The sequence below is a fragment of the Mus pahari genome, chromosome 7 (assembly GCF_900095145.1).
Source record: "Mus pahari chromosome 7, PAHARI_EIJ_v1.1, whole genome shotgun sequence".
NCBI classification, from domain to species: domain Eukaryota; kingdom Metazoa; phylum Chordata; class Mammalia; order Rodentia; family Muridae; genus Mus; species Mus pahari.
The window spans coordinates 10,217,520-10,237,441 of NC_034596.1; the positions used below are offsets into that span (position 1 = coordinate 10,217,520).

The following is a 19,922-nucleotide window of genomic DNA, read 5'->3' on the forward strand; positions in this document are numbered from 1 at the left end:
TTACTTGTGTAGTCTGCTTGTCTTCAGACTAGTTTCTCCCTTTCTTTCGTACCTGCAGATCCCTTCATTGTGGTGTTTACTGTTCGCTGACATGTATGCATGCCCCCTCCCATATTGTAAGTCTTGGAAGAAAAGGCGTTCTTAATTTGAACCACTCTCACCTAAAACCATGCTGAGTGTATAACTCTGATGTCCTGTAAGTCTTCTGAATGGAAAAGCTAAACAGAAACCTAGACATATGAGATTTGAAGGAGCTTTGCATTGCAGAGTATGACAGACAGGAGAGGAGAGTGGAGCGACTGGAGGTAACATTAGCAAAGGGCTCTCAATCAAATCGAAAACAACCTGATTTCTAAGCCATGCACTCTTAATTATCCTTTAATATGTACAACTTCCATCAGAATGTGTTCTTTTGTGTAGTGTGTGTGTGTGTGTGTGTGTGTGTGTGTGTGTGTAGATCAAGCGTGTCAGATGTTTTCCTTACCAACTCTCCACTTTATTTATTGATTGATTGAGTGATTGACAAAATCTCTTAGGAGCTAACTGAATTTATAACCCTGCCTAGCTAGCAAGCTCAAGTTATCCTTTTGTCTTCGTGTCCCCAGCATTTGGGATTACTGGTACCTAACATCACATCTTGCTTTCTATGTCCTTTATGGAGATTTGAATTCAACTTCTCATGCTTGTGCAGAAAGCTTACTGCCACTTGAACCATGTTTCCAGATCCATCCCTACCTTCCCCCTCTCTCTCCTCCTCTTCATTCCTCCTCCACATTTTATATTTATATTATTTATATTTATATTACATTGTTTACTTCAACACAAGACGTACTACTTGCACAAAAGAACCATTCAAAAATCAGCAGAGACTTAAATCAAAACGCCAAATGAGATGAGAGTGTCATTCAATAGTTATTAATTGATGGATATGGGCACACTGTGCCCTAGAGGTAAAGGTCCCAACATGTAAAGGTTCTTCCTGCCAATCCCTGACAACTAGAGCTCCATACCCAGATTCTACAACTCATGCAAGTTGTCCTTTGACCGTGACAAGCGTGTGGTGGCATATGTAAATTCAGAACTATATACAATAAGTAAATAAATGTAAAACAGAAAGGGCTAACCCTTTTTCTTACATCCCCAATGTGAACTGTACAATCAACTTTAGATTGACTCCAGGTCTTACTCAAGGAACTCTTATTTATAATTCCTGAATTAAAACCTTCCCTACTGTTTTCATGTTAAATATATTTTATATGTATACTTTCATAAAAGTACAAAGTGAGTGATAGTTATAGGAATTTTCATTGTCTTTTAAAATACTTATTATATAACCAAGGAGCATAAAGTGACTAGTCTCAGCAGAAAACAACTCAAAGCTGTGCAAAAACCAGAAAGCATAAACTTGATGATTAAAAAAGTGTAGACACTCTGCTATTTCAAAAAAAAAATTCAAAAATCTCTTCTAAAAGGTTAACTAAAAGGAGGTCACAATTATTTTCTAATAGAGATATTCCTTGCAACTGCAAGATTTCTAGGAAAAAAATCAAATGCTTATAGTTCACTGACAACCATTATTTTCTTTCTTGTTTTTGTTAACGCTTCACTAAAATATAATGACATTATTTCCCTCGAGTCCCTTTCTTTCCACCAGCTCCATCAGTGCCCACCTATCATTCCCTCTCAAACTACTGCTTTCTCCTCCTTTATTATTGTTAGACACACATATGTATAAGCATACAGATACAAGCTGCTCAGTCCATTCAGTGTTGCATGTACATGATGGCAAAGATGATCACATGGTATTGAATAACCAGTTAGGGATTTCCTCAGTGGAGGAAAATTACATTTCCTTCTGTCATTCCATTTTTTTTAACTGATGCTGAAATTTATTGGATTATCAGGTAGATGTTGTAAATAGCTAGACATTCTCAATTAATTTCCGAATACTTTGGGATCTGGGAGAGTTTACTTCTGTCTGTCTAGCTAAGCATTCATGGTATATAAATTAGGTAAGATTTAGAGGTGGAAAAGATGGGCAACAGATAGAACCATGGACATGTAAAGACGCAAGGCAGTAGTAGACTTTGGAATCATTGTGGAAAAGTAAACGCACTCCACCGTTTTAGTTCAATGATTCATCTTCTGCCCAAGGTTGAAGCTCTGCCTTGCATATTCAAGGAATAACATGGTATGTGGTCCTTCAGGAAGACAAGTAATGTTGTGTCGTGGCAACCCTTGGCTATCAATATGAGTGGCTCTGGAATCAACTTAGAGGTAGTCTGATGGTACTTCTTTGAGGAACTTTCTTGATGGGATTTTTTAATGTGAGCAGACCCACCCTAAGTTTCGGTGGTACATGTAAGAAGTAAACCTTTCCTTATTTTCTGCCTCCCTTTATGCTTGAAAGCAAGTCCTTCTATCCTGATGCTGCCTCTGTTGCATTCTTTTGACAATATTAGAACAAGCTTCTGCAGCTTCCAACATAAAGAAAACAGATCTTCCCAAATTTCCAAGCCTTCAGCATCAGATTGTAACTGCTAAAACATCCAACCTTGTGAACCAAGTAACAAGAGCTAGACTCTGGGCCTCTCTTGTGTGAGTCAGTCATTGTTGGATGACCCAGAACACAAGTAGGCGAATCTACTAGACCCCTTTAAACCCATATTTTTCTATGAGTTCTATTCTTTTAGAGACCCATGTACAATATACAAGAAGAAATTGAAAGCGAAAATTATTTTGGAGCTCGTTTTAATCAGTGTTATATTGCTGTAAAGAGACAGCATGACCTTGACACCTGTTGTAAAGTATTTAATTGAGGCTTGCTTATGGCTTCAGAGGTTTAGTCTATTGTCATCATGGAGCAGATCATGGCAATATGGAGGCACAGATGGTGCTGGAGAAGTAGTGGAGAGTTCTACATCCAGATCTGCAGGTAGGAGAGAGAGAGAGAGAGAGAGAGAGAGAGAGAGGAACCAGCACCTGACTTGGACTTCTGAAACCCCAAAGGCCACCTGCACTGATACACATTTTCTCCAACAAGGTTACCCCTACTCCAACAAGGCCACTCCCTAATCCCTCTCAAGTGGTGCCATGACCCGATGACTAAGGATTTAAATCTATGGGACTATGGGGCCATTCTTATTCGACCATCACAGAGTTTGTTTTAGTCAGTTTGTTTTATTGCTGTGATAAAACATTAATACCGAAAGCAACGTGGGGAAGAAAAGGTTTATAGTTTCAATAGGTCATTATCAGGGGAAGCCAAGGCAGGAATCTGGAGACAGGAACTGAAACACAAGCTGCACTGGCTTGTCCCTCCTGGCTTTCTCAGTTTGTTTTCTTATACAACCTATCCCCATCATTAATCATAAAGAAATTTGCCTCCTAGAGACCAGCAGAGTCCAGTGGAGGCAGTTCAACTGGGAATCCATTTAAGCAGATTTGTGTCAAGTTGACAAAAATCAGATCAAACCAAACCACTCCACCACCACCACCACCACCACCACCACCACCACCACCGTTTAAGTAGGACAGAGATAAACAATGGATAAACTCAAGATATGATAAACTAGAATTTGTGCATTATTTTAAAGCACCCAGTGTTCAATGAAGTTCTAAAGTAAAGAAAGAAAACAATTCATATTTTATTAAGAAAATGCTTGTGGTAGTATTACGCAATTGAGGAGAGCCTAATAAAACGAAGAGGACCTCATGATAGGGGGATTATAAAGGAATGGTGTGGGACTGAAAAAAGATGAAATATTATGAATAAATCGTGGGGCTTAATGGCAGAGTCACATTTTGTGTAGACTTAAGGTGTTGGGTGCTGGAAAATGACAGTAACTAGTCAGAAGAGATAACACTAACAGTTTCTAGCTTTAGAGAGAGGTTGGCCACTAAAGGCTGCACTAAAACTGGAAGAGGAGGAGGCTGTTTCTGGTTTAAAACATTTACAGATACATTGTTTCACTTTAACTGACATGTGATACACAGGCTGAAAGACTCCTGAATGTAAAGATATACACAGTATCATACTTTACTGTTTCCCATCTAGTGCTTGCCATCCGCTGTCAAAAGAGAGATGGGTCTGCAAGTCATCTGCCCAGGGATTCAATACAGCTAGGATGAAGTAGAGAGGGTTTTCAATACCGCAAAAGTTACAGGAAACCTAATGGTGGTAAGGTTTGGCTACGTGGAGAAAGAGGAGCGCATTGAGAACGTGCATGGAATAGAATTGTATCAATCAAACAAACATTCCGAGGCAAGTAGTTAAAAACAATCAAACAAACAAACACCACAGAGTAGAAGATGATGTAAGTCTTCAGTGAAGATGAGGCAAGTCACGCTGAGGACACTGGCTTTAAGCACTGGCATCCCAACATGCGGAATGAGCTCTGAATGGTTCTGACAGGCGCCAGTGCAAAGCTCCTTAGTGGGGCTTATCTCATGAACTCAATCAGTATTTCTCTTTTTCAGTTCAGATCTGAACTGCAATAAGACACCCGGCTGAAAGGAAGTCGACAGGTGCTGCCCTGGAATCTCAGTTTACTCTTATTAAAAGAGACAAGTACTTTCAAAGGACAGGGAGGTAAAATGATACAGAGAGGTGTGACATTTGAGATGAGCTTTTGAACAAGCCTATGAGTCGAACGTACAACCTTCTGTATTTCTTAACATCCTATTTCCTTTTGAGGTAGCACTGAAAATGAAAAGGAAAAATATAAATAGTAACTAGAATAGGTATTATTTATAAATGGAAGTGGTCATTAGTGTAATTTTAAATATGTGAATAGAAGAAAAATAATCTATTTTGGTCTCGATTGCTGTATATTTCTGCAAGCTATATATATATATATATATATATATATATATATATATATATATATATATATATATATATATAATGCTCCTCCTCCGGCGACAAGGAGGCACTGTGCCAGTACCAGCAGGGAGTGCCTGCAGGGCACCATCTGAAACAGCCAGGAGGCGGAGGTGTCCTGCCCTTTCATTGACAGCACCTACTCATGCCCTGGCAAACTGCTGGAGAGAGAGATCCGGGAGCTCCTGTCCCCTGAGGACTACCAGCGTTTCCTGGACCTGGGTGTGCCCATCACAGAGAACCGAAGCACCTTGAGCTACCACTGCAAGACCCCCGACTGCAGGGGCTGGTGCTTCTTTGAGGATGATGTCAACGAGTTCACCTGTCCTGTGTGCACCCGTGTCAACTGTCTGCTCTGCAAGGCCATCCATGAGCTCATGAATTGCAGGGAGTACCAAGACGACTTGACCCTGCGGGCTCAGAATGATGTGGCTGCCCGGCAGACGACAGAGATGCTGAAAGGTGATACTGCAGCAAGGCGAGGCCATGCACTGCCCACAGTGCCGGATTGTGGTGCAGAAGAAGGATGGCTGTGACTGGACCCGCTGTACAGACTACCACACTGAGATCTGCTGGGTCACCAAGGGCCCACGCTGGGGCCCTGGGTGCCCAGGGGATACCAGTGGTGGCTGCCGCTGCCGGGTCAATGGGATTCCATGCCACCCAAGCTGTCAAAACTGCCACTAAGTCGATGATGGTGGCTCTCATACTGACCCAGCCCCACATGTATAGCAGTGAACAGCAGGGCTAGGCCAGGGACTTTAGCTCTGGTTTGGCCATCATACCTTTAGGCTTGGTAAGGGAGAAAGCCGAGCTGTACTGCAGTCTGATTGCTGTGTTACAAGGACCCAGCTGAGCTGATGTCAGTTGCACTGCTTCTGTTGTTTCAAGGGGTAGCTGACCAGACCTCATGGCCCTGTACTAGACACCGGACCCTTACTAGCCACCAACCTTAATTAAACACAGCCTTGGCCTAAGGCCTGGCTGGCTAGTGCTCTGAGTGACTCTATTTCCCCCGAGCTTGCTCCCTGAGGACCCACAGCCTCATCCTTTGCCTTGCTGGCTTTCTCAGCACTTCTTAAAGCTGCTGTGAATCCATCCAGGGCCCAGGTAGATTGGTAGGTCAGGAAACAGCCCATGGGGTTCAGCTCTGCATCCTCCCTCCTCTTTAAGTGAATTAAAGTGGTTTTCCCGGAAAAAAAAAAAAAGAAAGAAAGCATTAAACATTTAATGTTTTGGATGTAGTTCTCAAATAATTTATTGAATTAAGTTTTACTATATTTATATTTTGACTCCTAGTCCATAAAAATGCATGGTTGTTAAATAATGATATGGTGGAGGGCTTAGAAAAGAGTATGTTCTTGTATTTTAAAGGAAAATACAGCATAATTGAAGCAACCATCAAGAGGTCTGAGGTTTATGCTCACTTAACAGTAATTACATGTTTCTTAATAAACATGTATATAATAATAGACATTTAAAAGATCATTTTCTCCTTCAAGATTACAGGATTTACAAAAATTGGCACTGACCAGAAATCATAAAGAAAACATTCTAAATGCTGAGGGAAAAATGAAAGAGCATTAAAAATTCATTAATATGAGCCACTATAGGATTATTGTATTTACAATAAATGAAGTTCAAACATATAATTTTTATTTCTAAGTAAATTTATCCACAATATTTGATAAGTAAATGCTACAACATCTGTGAAAATAAGTATAGTCTTAGTCTTAACTGAAAAAAAGATAATTTTCTAGGTACTAAGTTCTGTCCACTTCCCCCTAAATATGGTTAAGTACCAGCCCCTTCTCCACATTTTTAATTTAATGAAGTAGGACAACTGATTTTAACTACTAGTGGGATGTTTCTTTTCTTTTTTTTTTTTCTTTTTTTTAATTTCTGAATACAGAAAGATTTGGTCTGGCACTGACAGAGCCACTGGGTTTTATGGGACAATTCACCTGAAAACAAACAAACAAACAACCCCTAAAAGCAAAGCAAAACAAAACAAAACAAAAAATAAAACAAAACAACCCCCCACAAAAAACCTGAGTTAAAACCACTTCAGAGGAAAGCATCGATTTTCGAACTTTAAAGAGAGAGAGAGAGAGAGAGAGAGAGAGAGAGAGAGAGAGAGAGAGAGAGAGAGAGACTGCCCCCACAAAACTCAAAGCACAGATTCCGACTTCCCAGCTCAGTTCTTCCCGAGGGAAGGCCCGAGACGCATAGAACAGCTGATGTTTCTGTCTTCAAAACCGCGCTAAACCTCGGTGTAACGGTCAGGAGCGCTCCGCGCCTGGACACTCACAGGTGGAGGTGGGGCTACGGGGGGGCGTGTCGGGGGCGTGACCAGGGTGGGGCGAGACCTGGATGGGGGATTGCCTAAGTCTGGCCTCGAGGGGCGTGGTGGAGGTGTGACAAGGGCTGGGGCGGGGGGCGGGGGCGGAGCCCGCTCGCGCCCTTTAAAAGGCCGGAGCGTGGCGGGAAGCTCCGGCAGAGGCTCCTGGTAGGCGCTCATGTCTCTGTCGCGCCCCGCGTGGCCTGCGGGGCCTGCCTGGCCTGTCTCCTCAGAATCGCCTCCTGAGGACCCCGCTGCGGCGTCCCCCGGCAGCAAGCGGCGGCGTCTGAAGGAGCCTGAAGGAGGAGTCTCTGAGGCCGGATGGCCGCTGCTTGTGGTGCCTCGCTTGTCTGAGGTAGAAAAAGTCTGGGAGTGGTCGCTCAGACCCTTCACAGCGTTCCTCATTCCAAAGAACCTGGGGCGCTCAGGCGGTGGGAAGCAGTCCTGTGACCTGGGATGTCAGGACAGAACATTCCAGGCGCACAGCTGTTGGCGGTCTGGAACCTTAGGAAGAGCAGGTTGTTGGAGGGCTCCAAGAAAGTCTTGTGAAGCAGGACTGCCGGACAGGGAGGCTCCAGGGATGCGCCTTGCTGACCAAGCAGAAGTGAGTCATACTCCACCCAATAGCCCCATGCCCTATGTCCAAGGAGTCAAACAGGAGCCTCAAGAACTTCCTGAGAAGGAAACTATTTTGAAAGAAAAGAATTCTGTGAGAGAGCCAGGAAACCCATTTCTATATGTACCATTTTCTGAGGAAACTAAGTCAGCATTACATGAAATTAAGGACAGATGTAAAGTTGACAGTGTTATAACCTCAGAGAAAAAAGAAAACGTTTCATTGTCTACACTAAAAATATCAAAATTTCAAAACCAGGCCTGCTTGGAAAGTGCCAAACCTAGCTATTTTAGAGATAGCATCACAAAAAATTTCTCTGAGTTTCCAAGGGATTTAAATAGCAACATGTCCTTTGTCTATTTAAAGGAAACAGCAAAGAAAAAGAATGACAAAATTGTGGCATATGTTAGGGATTTCACAAACATTTTCTTGTCCCAAAATAGATCTGATGCTAAGAAACAAAAGTTACAGGATAATAAAAAAAATGTATATGTGGAAAATGATTTTTTTGACTATTCTGAAAGTAACCATCAGTCACTTACCATTGAAGGGAAAATAGACTTGATCAATTTAAACTACTATAGGCACAGTAGTATTGAGTGTGATGTAAGAGACTCTAAAAAGATTTTCACTCTAACACTAGAAGATGCAAATTGCGAGGGAACAGAAAGGAATCAAGACTATTACATACCTACCAGACAAGAATCTCAAAGCTTGGACTATGACAGATCTATTTTGAAAATAAAAAAGCAAAATTGTTGGAGAATGAAAAAAATTAGGATTATTTGTGAGAATAATATGATTCTGAAAAGCAATATAGTTTCTTTGCTCAATAACTTTGATTCTTTCATAAGAAAGAAAGAAAAAAAGAAAGATGATAGGGAATCAGAAGAGGGATGTGTTTTAAAATATATAGTGAATTTGAATTATTTGAAAAATATTATAAAGGAAAGATACAATGTGTCTCTAACAAAGATGTTAACTTCTTTAAGACTATTAGAATGTAATACAAAATCTACTGCAAAGAAGAGGAAACTATTTAAAATGGAACATGTTCTTCAACAGGTTAAGAAACAAAACATTAATTCTCTTACTATGACAACTAAAATTTTTCTAATTTACAAACTATGTGAAAACGTTCCCCCTTTAATGGGTTTTGATAACATGGAAGAACTTTCTTTGACAAAAGAATCTAGTTATGAGAGTACAAGATGTGCCAAACTACTCCCAAATATGGAAAATTTGGATTATTATAGTTTTGGTATTGGCGGCACACATGTGAAGTCTGATCCTCTATTTATACATAATAACTGTGGACATATTAATGAAAAATATGAGAGTAGTAAGTACAATCAATATTTAGATACTGAAAGAAAATGGGAGCATAAGACCATCCACTTTATTTTTAAGTCGATATTTGAAGATGTCTTTAATGTTAGACAACTGTGCACATTGTTAAGCCAAAATACATCACACAGTGACCAGATTAATGCTATGGCGATAACTCTGAAGATCAGCTTGGAGAGTCTGTTAAGTGAAATAGAAGAGAAAATATGTGATTTTGTTTTGAAGAGAGAAATGAAAGTCATAAAAAGTTCAAGTAGTTTTCAAGCCCATAAAGCTCTTGACACTGAGAAGGAAGAGGATAGTTGTCCCACAATGGACAGAATGTCTTCAGTGCAGTCAGCTTCGCTAGTGAGTAAGAGCAGAAGTATGGAAGAAACTAAATCTGTTAATCAAAATAATAGAACTAGCACAAAAGAGGATGGAGGTATTTTGCAAGAAAGTAAATTAGCTAATTCAAAGCATTTTCATCCGAAGAATGAATCTGCATTGTATGCTAATCATCAGTTTGAAAGTGATTCAAGTGGGGAGAACAATGAGTGTTTTCAGGGCTTAACTGCTACATGTTTATCAACAGAAACTCTGCCAATAGCAGAAGAGTTTGAGATGAAGAGCAAATTTGATTTAGTACTTGAAGAACTTCGAATGTTTCATGAAATTAGTAAGGAAAATGAAATTCCAAGTACCATGGAAACAAACAATAGGAAAGAAAATTACTTTGGAGAAAGTAATAGTGTTAAAGAGGCAAGAATGGAGATAGGAAAAAAACTGGAAATGGTTGAAACCAACACAAGAGATGCACCTTTTTGGTCCTGTGATGTGAAGGCAGACCTCAACAAACCTAAAAGGCACCAAAGTTCATTTAAGTGGAAAATACTACCTACTCACAGAGGACAGGCAGTTCCCAATGAGTGTTGGCTAAGATCAGGGGAAGGATCACTCCATTCTCCTCCTGAGGAAGGTATGCTATTTACATTTCATTTCTTTTGTGTTTTTTGTTTTTGTTTTCTGAGACGGCTTCTGTGTAGTTTTGGTTGTCCTGGAACATAGACCAGGCTGGCTTCAAACTCATAGAGATCTATCTGCCTCTGGTTCCTAAGTGCTGGGATTAAAGGCATGCACAACCAGTGCCTGCCTTATAACTTTTTACTCATGATAAAAAGTCATTTTTTTCTTCTATGTAAGAAATATATGCAATTTTGGTAACAAATAAAATAGAAAGGACTGTTAATTAATGTATACTATTTCCTACAAAGTTCTATTAAAATGTTAGACAATAAACTGAAGCTGAAGGAAACAAATTACTTAAATAGAAAAAGCTCAGGAGTCTTATTTAAGTTTTCTAAATATTAGCAGTCAGTTGAAGGCAGAATTTATATAAAAAAACATAGTTTGCCAATGCTGTTAATATTTATAGACGAAAGTCACTTTCTCTAGAAAGAGCTTTAACCATCTAGTCAATGCGGTTTCATGAGTTATAATATGTTAATGTTTATTTTCAGATTATAAGAAACCTTTACCTAAAAGCCCTACTTTTTCTCCTGATGAATATAGAAAAGAAATTTTATTGAAGGGAGGTAAGATCTTTTGTTATTTTCTGGAGTATGTTTTAAGATGGCTGCCATATTGTTTGAGTATGGTGAAACTACTATGGTTGATAAACAAATACAAAATTTCATACTTTGAAAAATATCAGTAGCTACTAATTACAATACGTAGAGATTGGCTTAATATGAGAATAATACTGGAAGGTGTCCTCTGCACAGGATGCTTAAATATTTGTAGTTATGTATGACAATAATCTAAATGATAAGATGTGTTAGTAATGTGAGATTTGTTGTATATGTACTATATTAGCCGACAAAAATCAAACAAAGGAGAATCCCAAATGGATTCCCATTTTTGAGATGTCATTCCTATTATGTTCTATACTTTTTTACCTTTATGTATCTTCTCATGTAGATATTTTATAAATATAAACAATTTACTAATACTGATCTGGATATTATAACTCATACCTTAATCTTAGCACTAGGGAGGTGTTGACAGGACAATCTGGCACAGGTTTGAAACCAGAAACCAAGGCCCAAATACTCTAGAAATTATTTATTATTATTTTAGTATTAACATGATTTCTGAATATGACTATTATACTTATTTTTATTCTTAATTGCTGTTAAGGAAAACAACAAAAGCAAAATTAAGCAGTTTCCAATAATCCTTATCTAAGAAGGTTTTGATATAAGAATAAAGCAAAATCTAATATTTATTCTAACTTGTACAAATGTGTATTGATAAGGATAGGATTAAAATTAGGAAATAAGACTATATATGCATTTTTCATCAGAAGAATGCAATTTCATTTTCTTTCCTTTTGTCTTAATGGATGATGAATTGACCTTAATGGTTAATTGATGCCTTTGGAAGCTTAAAAGTATACAGGCAGTGTCTTATTTCCTGAAAACAAGTGATGACAGAGGTACTGATATTCCATGAGTCTATAAAGTTAGGCTGGACAGAAAGATAGGGAACACCTGGCTTTAGGAATCTGTTTTGATGTAGAATAGACGGAGGAGAAGGAACACACATCTACATTGTTGCCTGCTACGTGGCAACTGCCAGCTCACCAGGTATTTTATATGTTCTTTAGGCCACTGTTGCTTTGACTGTAATGTGCTCTGGCTCTCTTGAAGATCTTAGTAAAGGATTCTGTTTCACTGTAGTCAAGTTCTAGGATTCTGCATTTTTAACAATTTCCTAGAAGGCACAGATGTTGTTAGCCCGTTGACCAAACCCTTAGTAATCCTGGCTGTCTAGGAACTCATTCTGTAGACCAGACTGGCCTTGAACTCAGAGATTCACCTGCCTCTGCCTCTCCAGTGCTGGGATTAAAGGCAAGCACCACTATGCCCAGCTAATCATGACATATTTTTAAATACTGACTTTAAGAGCAATTTCACAAAGCATTCTGGAATGCTTAGATTTGTTAAAAACTGTGAACAATAAATTAATCAAGCATATAACAATAAGAAAGGGGACTGTGATTTATTTTACAAAGGAATATTGTTTCAACACATAGCTTAATGAGGGAGGCCATTATTTTACAAAGACCTAATATTGATGGAAATTAGTGTAATAATTTCCTATCCACTGTAAAACTACCACAAGTCACTAATATATTAAATATAAAAGAGGAAAGCATAGTTTGAAAACGAATTCAAGTAGATGATTAATTTTGCTCTACTTTGAAATTATTTTTTAATGAAGAAGTTCATTTTATATAAAATTACTAAAACTGTCTACTATATAACCAAATGTACTAACATCAGCATGACCCAATAATTTGTCTGAGTTGAGTACCTCTTTACCTTTAAAATATTTCTAAAACTCTAGTAATGAAACTTTTGCTTATCATTAAATTTATGATTTTAATGCTAAATCAAGTATTAAAATGTATTTATAGCTTTTGGAGGGTTACCTTATATTTTCAGGAACATTATTTTTATATAGTTTAAATTTTGAATCCGTTTCATCAATGCTTATATAGATATATGCAAGTTGTTCAACTTGAAGTCATGCTGTTTAGTTTTGTTAGATTTAACAATGGCTTGATGACAGTGTCCTTACTATAATGTAGTATTAAATTCATACTAATTCACTAAAGCCAAACTTACAAGTTTTACAATTATACGATATAGTTTATGTGGAAAAAACCCCTCTTAGTGGTAATAAAATATATCTGCATGTCTAAGTTAACTGTTCTCGGGAGAAATATAGCTCTTGGAAACAATTGACTTTCTTGGAAAGTAATGTAATGTGATGTCAAATGAAACTAAAAATCAGAGTAATCCGTAGCTATAATTATACTTGTATTTTATTAAATAAAAATCTCCTTTAGAAACCAAATATAACTATTGACAACATGGTAGAGTTGCTTCCCTTAAAACTGGAGAAAGACATGCATAAAGCATAGTATCAAGTTGACTTAAATATTAATTAGCTTTTGGTTTTATTGTTCTTTTGTTAGATTTCTTTACTGGAATATTGGTTTAATGTAAGTGTTATATACTTTGGAAAGGTTTCTTATTTTTCTTGTATTTGCCTTTCTATACTTTAGAACTGGCTATAATAAGATTAAGGACAGTAATGCATTTAAAGTGATTGTTATGTAAATTCTTGGCATATGTGGCTAGTATCATGATTAGAATAAGGACTTTTAAGCATATTGGTAATTTTTGCCTCAGTCTATAAATTATGTTGTCCTCTTTGCAGGCAGTCATTTTTCGCATGGGATTTCCAGAGTACAGCCTCTTAAGACATGCAGCCGTCCGATTAGGGTTGGCTTGTCAAGAAGAGCTAGGCTGAAACAGCTGCATCCTTACCTGAAATGAATGCGTTGTAAGGACTTACAAGAAGCGTCTGGACTTTAACAGTTCAGCATGTTTAGGAATGATTTACTTGTTGCTTTGTATAAGTGTTTTCCTCCAGCTTGCGGATTCTTTTTATTTTTTTTTAATTTTTTTTTTAAGTGTAGAGAGGTTCTTTTGTGTATAAATTATTTAATTACCTTTAAAAGAAAACTTTTACTGCTATTTCATGTCATATGATCAAGATACATATTAAAGTATATTTGTGGTCATATAAACCATTTCAGCTTCTTAGTCTTCATGTCATATGCATGTAATCCCTTTGTAGAGAAAAATCTATAACTTTGAGTACTTTCTGAAAGGATCTGTGGCTTATAAAAGGGCAATGCACCTATGTTCTAACACACTCTCTACATTTTGGCAGGTATATAGAACCTTCCTTCCTTCCTTCTTCCCTCCCTTCCTCCTTCCCTCCTCCCTTCCTCCTTCCCTCCTCCCTTCCTCCTTCCCTCCTCCCTTCCTCCTTCCCTCCTCCCTCCCTCCCTCCCTCCCTCCCTCCCTCTCTCTTTCCCTTCCTTCCTCTCTCCCTCTCTCCCTCCACCCTCCCTCCCTTCCATTCAGCCCTTCCTTCTTCCCTTTACATGGCATATCTATCCAGTAGCTCAGGCTGATCTCGAGTTCTCTATGACACTGAGGCTGATGACCTTGAGATTTGTTTCTCTTGCCTCCTTATGCTGTAGCTTCCTTCCTGTGCTTGGTATGTGTAAAGAAATATAGAATATACATAATTTTAAGTAATAATCAAAAGAATAAAGCATATTTAAAAATAATAGACAGATAGATAATATTGACATACTGTGGTGGCTAAAATAGGTATGGCACCAGTAGGCTCAGACATTGGAAGGCTTGGTCACTAGGGAGTGACAGGGATTAGGAGGTGTGGCCTTGTTGGAGTAGGTGTGGGTTTGTTGAAGGAAATGTGTCACTGTAGGTGGACTTTATGGTTTCAAATGATTAAGTCCAGAGTATCTAGTACTCTCTTCTTCCTGCCTTTGATCTTCATGTAGAACCGTCATGTCTGCTTGCTTGATGCCATGCTTCTCACCATGACATTAACAGACTAAACCCCTGAACTGTAACCTAGCTCTAGTTAAATGGTTTCTTCTATAAGGGTTTATAAGAATTGTTGTAGCCATGGTGTCTCTTCATAGTAATAGAACACTAAGACAAACAGAGAAAAAATTAAGAAAAAAAATGTATAAAGAAAACATAAGAACAGCAAACAAGGCCAGGGTTACCTCAGTATATTTTACAGTTACATCCACAAATAAGCCTAAATGCATCAATTCACAATATAAATGTGACTGGTTAAAATGATCATCGGTAAATGTTTTAGATGCACTAAGTTCAAACCTCAACTTTGCCTCTATTCAGTTCCATCCTCCAGCAAACATTTTCCAACTCCAGCATCCTGCTGCAATCCTGCCACCCACTCTCTGCTGGAGAACCCAGCAAGGAACACCTTGTTAGGCCTTGTTAAAATGCATTTAAAAATTTTTCTGATTATTATTTTTTGGTATAAGAATGTTTTACCTGAATGTCTGTCTATACACAAGGTGTAGGCCGAACCTTTGAAGACTAAAAGAGGGCATCAGATCTCTTGGAACTGGAGTTACAGACATTTGTGAGCTACCCTGTGGATGCTAGGAATTAACTTGGGTCCTCTGGAAGAGCAGCCATTGCTCTTAACTGATGAGCCATCTCCTCAGGCTCAGAATGCAAACATTTTGAAAGCCAGATTATTTGGTCCCCTGAAATATGTCGTAAGTTCTTCAAACTGTACCTGCTCCCAGTATATATTCCTATTGTTTGAGTATAACTGAATGGAATTCTACTCCTGTCATGTAACAGCTAGGTCATATAAAATTCTTTTCCTTTTGTTAATTGAAGATTACATTTCATGTTGACAGAGTAAGTTGTTTGTATTTTTAGATGGTGTGGCATGATCTTTGAATCACTGTATATATGTGGTAGGATAGCTAAATCTAGCTAACTTAGCATATGGATCACTACTCAATTATTTTTCTGGAGAAAACAATTGACATCCACTCTAAGCATTCTTAAAAGCTCTATAACCTTGGGCAAATCCTCTTATCTAAAAAGGAATACTAGTATCCTTTTAGATAAATTTAAGGATTGAGCCTACAAATGCTTGTTATAGACTTGGAACAGCTTAGACCCAATGTTAGTGCATAACCATAAATATATATTGATACATAGTAACCAGCTAGTAATGGGCAATTAAAATACTTACCAACTTTTCTATCTTTTTTTTTAAAGATTTATTTATTTATTATATGTTAGTACATTGTAGCTGTCTTCAGATACACCAGAGGAGGGCATCTGACCTCATTATGGGTGATTGTGAGCCACCATGTGGTTTCTGGGATTTGAACTCAGGACCTCTGAAAGAGGAGTCAGTGCTCTTAACCACTGAGCCCTCTCTCCAGCCCCTTTTCCTATCTTTCTTCTCTTTCAGTTCTATCATGCTTTTTCTCTGTCCTGTTGGTCTAGACAGGATCTAACTGTCCTCAATTTGAGGACCAGTGGCCTCAAATTTGCACCAATACTTTTGCCTCTCAAATACTGGGACTAGTGTGTGCCACTGTTCCCAGCTTCTGAGAAATTTCTCTAATTATGTAGATATTATATATTTTCTTGACATAGACATATATTACTTCAAGGGATAGTTTGCATTAATAAAACACCTTTTATGGACTAGGGGAAATAAATACACAATATATGTAATTATATATATATGTATATAAGTATATAGATGTGTATATACATTATACACACACAACACACACACACACACACATATCAGACATGAAATCATATTTTCTTCACTGTGTTGGGAAACACCATCATTTGAACCTAACTTTGCTAGATAGACAGGCTCTACCTATTTTCCAAGTCATAGCATGTACTGTAGGAGAGCATTTGGAAGAAATCCCCAGTTCATCCAGCTTCCCAACCCCAGGGCAAAAGAATAAACTCACAGCCTTGGGGAACAATTTAAATGAAGTACTGTGGATCCCCGAACTCCAGGCTCTGTGGTTTCCTTGTCACTTAATTTTTTCTTTTTTATTAGAAATTTTCTTTATTTACATTTCAAATGTTATCCCCTTTCCTAGTTTCCCCTCCAACCACCCCCAGCCCACCCTCCTCACTCTGCTCCCCAACCCACTCACTCCTGCTTCCCTGTCCTGGCATTCCCCTACAGTGAGGCATCCGGTCTTCACAGGACCAAGGGCCTCTCCCACATTGATGTCTGACAAGGCCATCCTCTGCTCCATATGTGGCTGGAGCCGTGAGTCCTTCCATGTGTATTCTTTGGTTGGTGGTTTAGTACTTGGGAGCTTCAGGGGTACTGGTTGGTTCATATTGTTGTTCCTCTTATGGGGCTGCAAACCCCTCAGCTCCTTGGGTCATTCTGACGTCTAACAGGCACCTCAAGCATGTCATAGTCCTGGAGAAGCTCCTTCTGTTTTCTGTCCCCCTCATATACTTCTCATTTTATCGAGGAGGAGGAGTTCCATTAAGTGGCTCAGAGTAAAAACCTTGGAGTCTCATAGAAGCAGGGGAGGGAGGATGGCATAGGGAGTTTTCAGAGGGGAGACCTAGAGGGGAGTTAACATCTGAAATGTAAATAAAGAAAATATCCAATAAAAAACAGTTCTGGAAATGACATTTTCAAAGAGTACTTTGAGATAGAAGCAGACATTTTCATGAATGTCTACTTCAAACCATCTGTAATAGGGTCCGATGCCCTCTTCTGGTGTGTCTGAAGACAGCATGTTCATTTACATACAATTAAAACAAAAGAAAAAACCAAAACAAAAAAAAAAAAACCCAAAACAAAATAAAACAAAACACCAAAACCTTGAAGTCACCTCCCTAACTTCTAACTGACCTATCACTTTGGTTTCCCTTGCTCAACTAACTGTAATAGAATTAAGTTCCTACTTAGTGAGCTTCTTGCTTCAGTTATTGCTTCTATCTTTTCTGAATGAAATATCCAGTAATATTTGCAATATAGATCAAAGCATGTTACTGCTCAGCTCAATATAATACAATCATCTTAAGTCTTTATGTTATTTTGAGTAAGTGTTAAATTCTTACTTTGGTGGTTAAGAACTATCAAATTCCTAAACTGCTTCCTGGTGTTCCCCTGTTTGTTCCACTGAAGACGCACTAGCCTTTCTTGAAATGGTCGGTTCTGCCTCAGGCTCTGTGCATCTGCCTTCCTTCCTTCCTGATATGCTTGCTAAGCTAGCAGTGCAGCTCACTCTGTCGCTTCCATAGAACTGGATCAAATGCTCCCTTTACATTGGTTAATGCAAATGGTTAAAAGCTTCTTGCCACTATATATTTCTATGAATGGTAATATTATTATAGAGCACAATGGGGAGTTTTAGGAATACCACACTTAATATAAATATTTGTCACTGAATCTTATTCTTACCTTCTCATTTGATCTCTATATTTTTATAGTAGATTTGGCTACTATAGTATATTAATTCAGTAATTTAGATATTTATTTAAATATTTAAAAGTGTAAGAATAGAAAGAAAATCCTTTTCACATTAAGAGCTTTTTTTATACAATATATTTTGACCATATTCTTTCCTTCCCCTACTCAGATCCTCCCCACCTCTCGCCTCACTCAACTTCTAGTTCTCTCTCTCTCTCCCTCAAAAAACCAGAAAAATAAAACAACAAAAACCAAGAAAAGGAACATCAAAATATACAAACTAAACAAACAGAACAAAAAGAAAATTAATAAGACAAGACATACCCAAACAAAACAAAAGTATACACGCACACAACCCCATGGGATCTGTTTTGTGTTGGCCAACTGTTTTCTTCCTTGGGGTCATGCACCACCACTGACTCTCAGAATTTTTCTGCCTCTTCTGCAGAGGTACCTGATCCTTGAGGAGAAGGGTTTGGTAAAGGTATTATTTAAGACTAAGTGATCAGAGTCTCTCACTCTCCGCAGTTGTGGATCTTTTTTGTTAATTACCACCAACTGCACAAGGCAGCTTCTCTGAGAGGGTTGGGTGATGCTCTGATCTATCAGCATAGCAGTATGTTATCAGAAGTCATTTGGTTGCTGTGTTCCTCTAGCAGAATAATAGAGGGAGTTTTCCCCCTTGGCCTGTGATTTGTCTAGTCTCAGTTCTTGGCCACGTTAGCAGTGTTATGTCTTTTTTCGTGTTAAAAAAACAAACATGAAAAGTCAAAAGTGAGTCTGGCATTTTAACTAAAATTACCTTCATCTTTAGTTAGTTTGCTTTTTCAGTGCTGGACACTGAACCCAGAAACTCATGCATGCTAGATAAGCACTCTACCATTAAGCTATATTCCAAGCCCAAATTGTATTAATTTTTAAAGCAGCAATTCTAAGCTTTTATTTTTTCAAACATGCATTATGACCTTAAGTTATTTAATTTGCAATGTAAAATGGATATAGTAATTGTATCTCACAATGAGGTTTGTATATATATATATATATATATATATATATATATATGCACAAATTGTATATATGAGGTTTTATGTATATGTTGTATATGCATGAGTTTATATATATATATATATATACTATATTACAGAGTATATAATATATACTATATCATGTAAACATATGATATAAATGTATATATTAATATAATAATATTTTATATTAAATAATATAATATATTATATATTAATAATATATAAATATGAGTTTAGAAAAGCATACTTTTTTGGGGGGTTAATAAAATATCCATATTTCAGTGAATAATTCCATATATGGTCATATATCTCCCTTTAAGAAGTTCTTCATGAGTGATTCTGTGTGCATACCATGGATGGACATCAAACGACAACTTTCTGGAGTTAGTTGCTCTCTCCTTCCACCATGTTGGTCCCTGGGAACTGAACTCAGGCTGTTAGGCACACATCTTTACTCATCTTATCAGCTCTGAACTGTGTGAATTCGAGAGCAAAATTTATCTTTCTCAAATTCTAATTTCAAGAGCGCAATAATTTTTAATATCCCAATTTTCATAGGTGTGTGTTTTTCTTTTTTCTTTTTTTATTTGATATTTTCTTTATTTACATTTCAAACGATATCCCAAAAGTTCCCCATACCCCCCCCCGCCCCTGCTCCCCTACCCACCCACTCCCACTTCTTGGCCCTGGCCTTCCCCTGTGCTGGGACATATAAAGTTTGCAAGACCAAGGGGCCTCTCTTCCCAGTGATGGCCAATTAGTCCATCTTCTCCTACATTTGCAGCTTGAGACACTAGCTCAGGGGGT

General features: G+C 38.1%; 1 protein-coding gene and 1 pseudogene across 2 annotated transcripts; both read left to right on the top strand.

Annotated features, from left to right (window-relative positions):
- Positions 1-4,174: 4,174 nt before the first annotated feature.
- LOC110324663 lies at positions 4,175-5,653 on the top strand (annotated as a pseudogene). The gene is made up of 2 exons (XR_002380695.2): positions 4,175-4,239; positions 4,944-5,653. The product of XR_002380695.2 is annotated as a ranBP-type and C3HC4-type zinc finger-containing protein 1 pseudogene (transcript).
- A 1,726-nt stretch (positions 5,654-7,379) lies between these two features.
- On the top strand, positions 7,380-13,830 carry Rad51ap2 (RAD51 associated protein 2). Its single transcript, XM_021202793.2, has 3 exons — positions 7,380-10,144; positions 10,686-10,760; positions 13,456-13,830. The coding sequence occupies exons 1-3, from the start codon at positions 7,402-7,404 to the stop codon at positions 13,572-13,574; spliced, it is 2,937 nt and encodes a 978-aa protein (XP_021058452.1). The 5' UTR covers positions 7,380-7,401; the 3' UTR covers positions 13,575-13,830.
- Positions 13,831-19,922: the final 6,092 nt, after the last annotated feature.

Excerpts from the sequence above, each read along its gene's own strand:
- Rad51ap2 (XM_021202793.2), top strand. The coding sequence starts at position 7,402 with ATGTCTCTGTCGCGCCCCGCGTGGCCTGCGGGGCCTGCCTGGCCTGTC. Across the intron at positions 10,145-10,685 it reads CCATTCTCCTCCTGAGGAAG|ATTATAAGAAACCTTTACCT; the intron begins GTATGCTATTTA and ends GTTTATTTTCAG. Across the intron at positions 10,761-13,455 it reads AGAAATTTTATTGAAGGGAG|GCAGTCATTTTTCGCATGGG; the intron begins GTAAGATCTTTT and ends TCCTCTTTGCAG.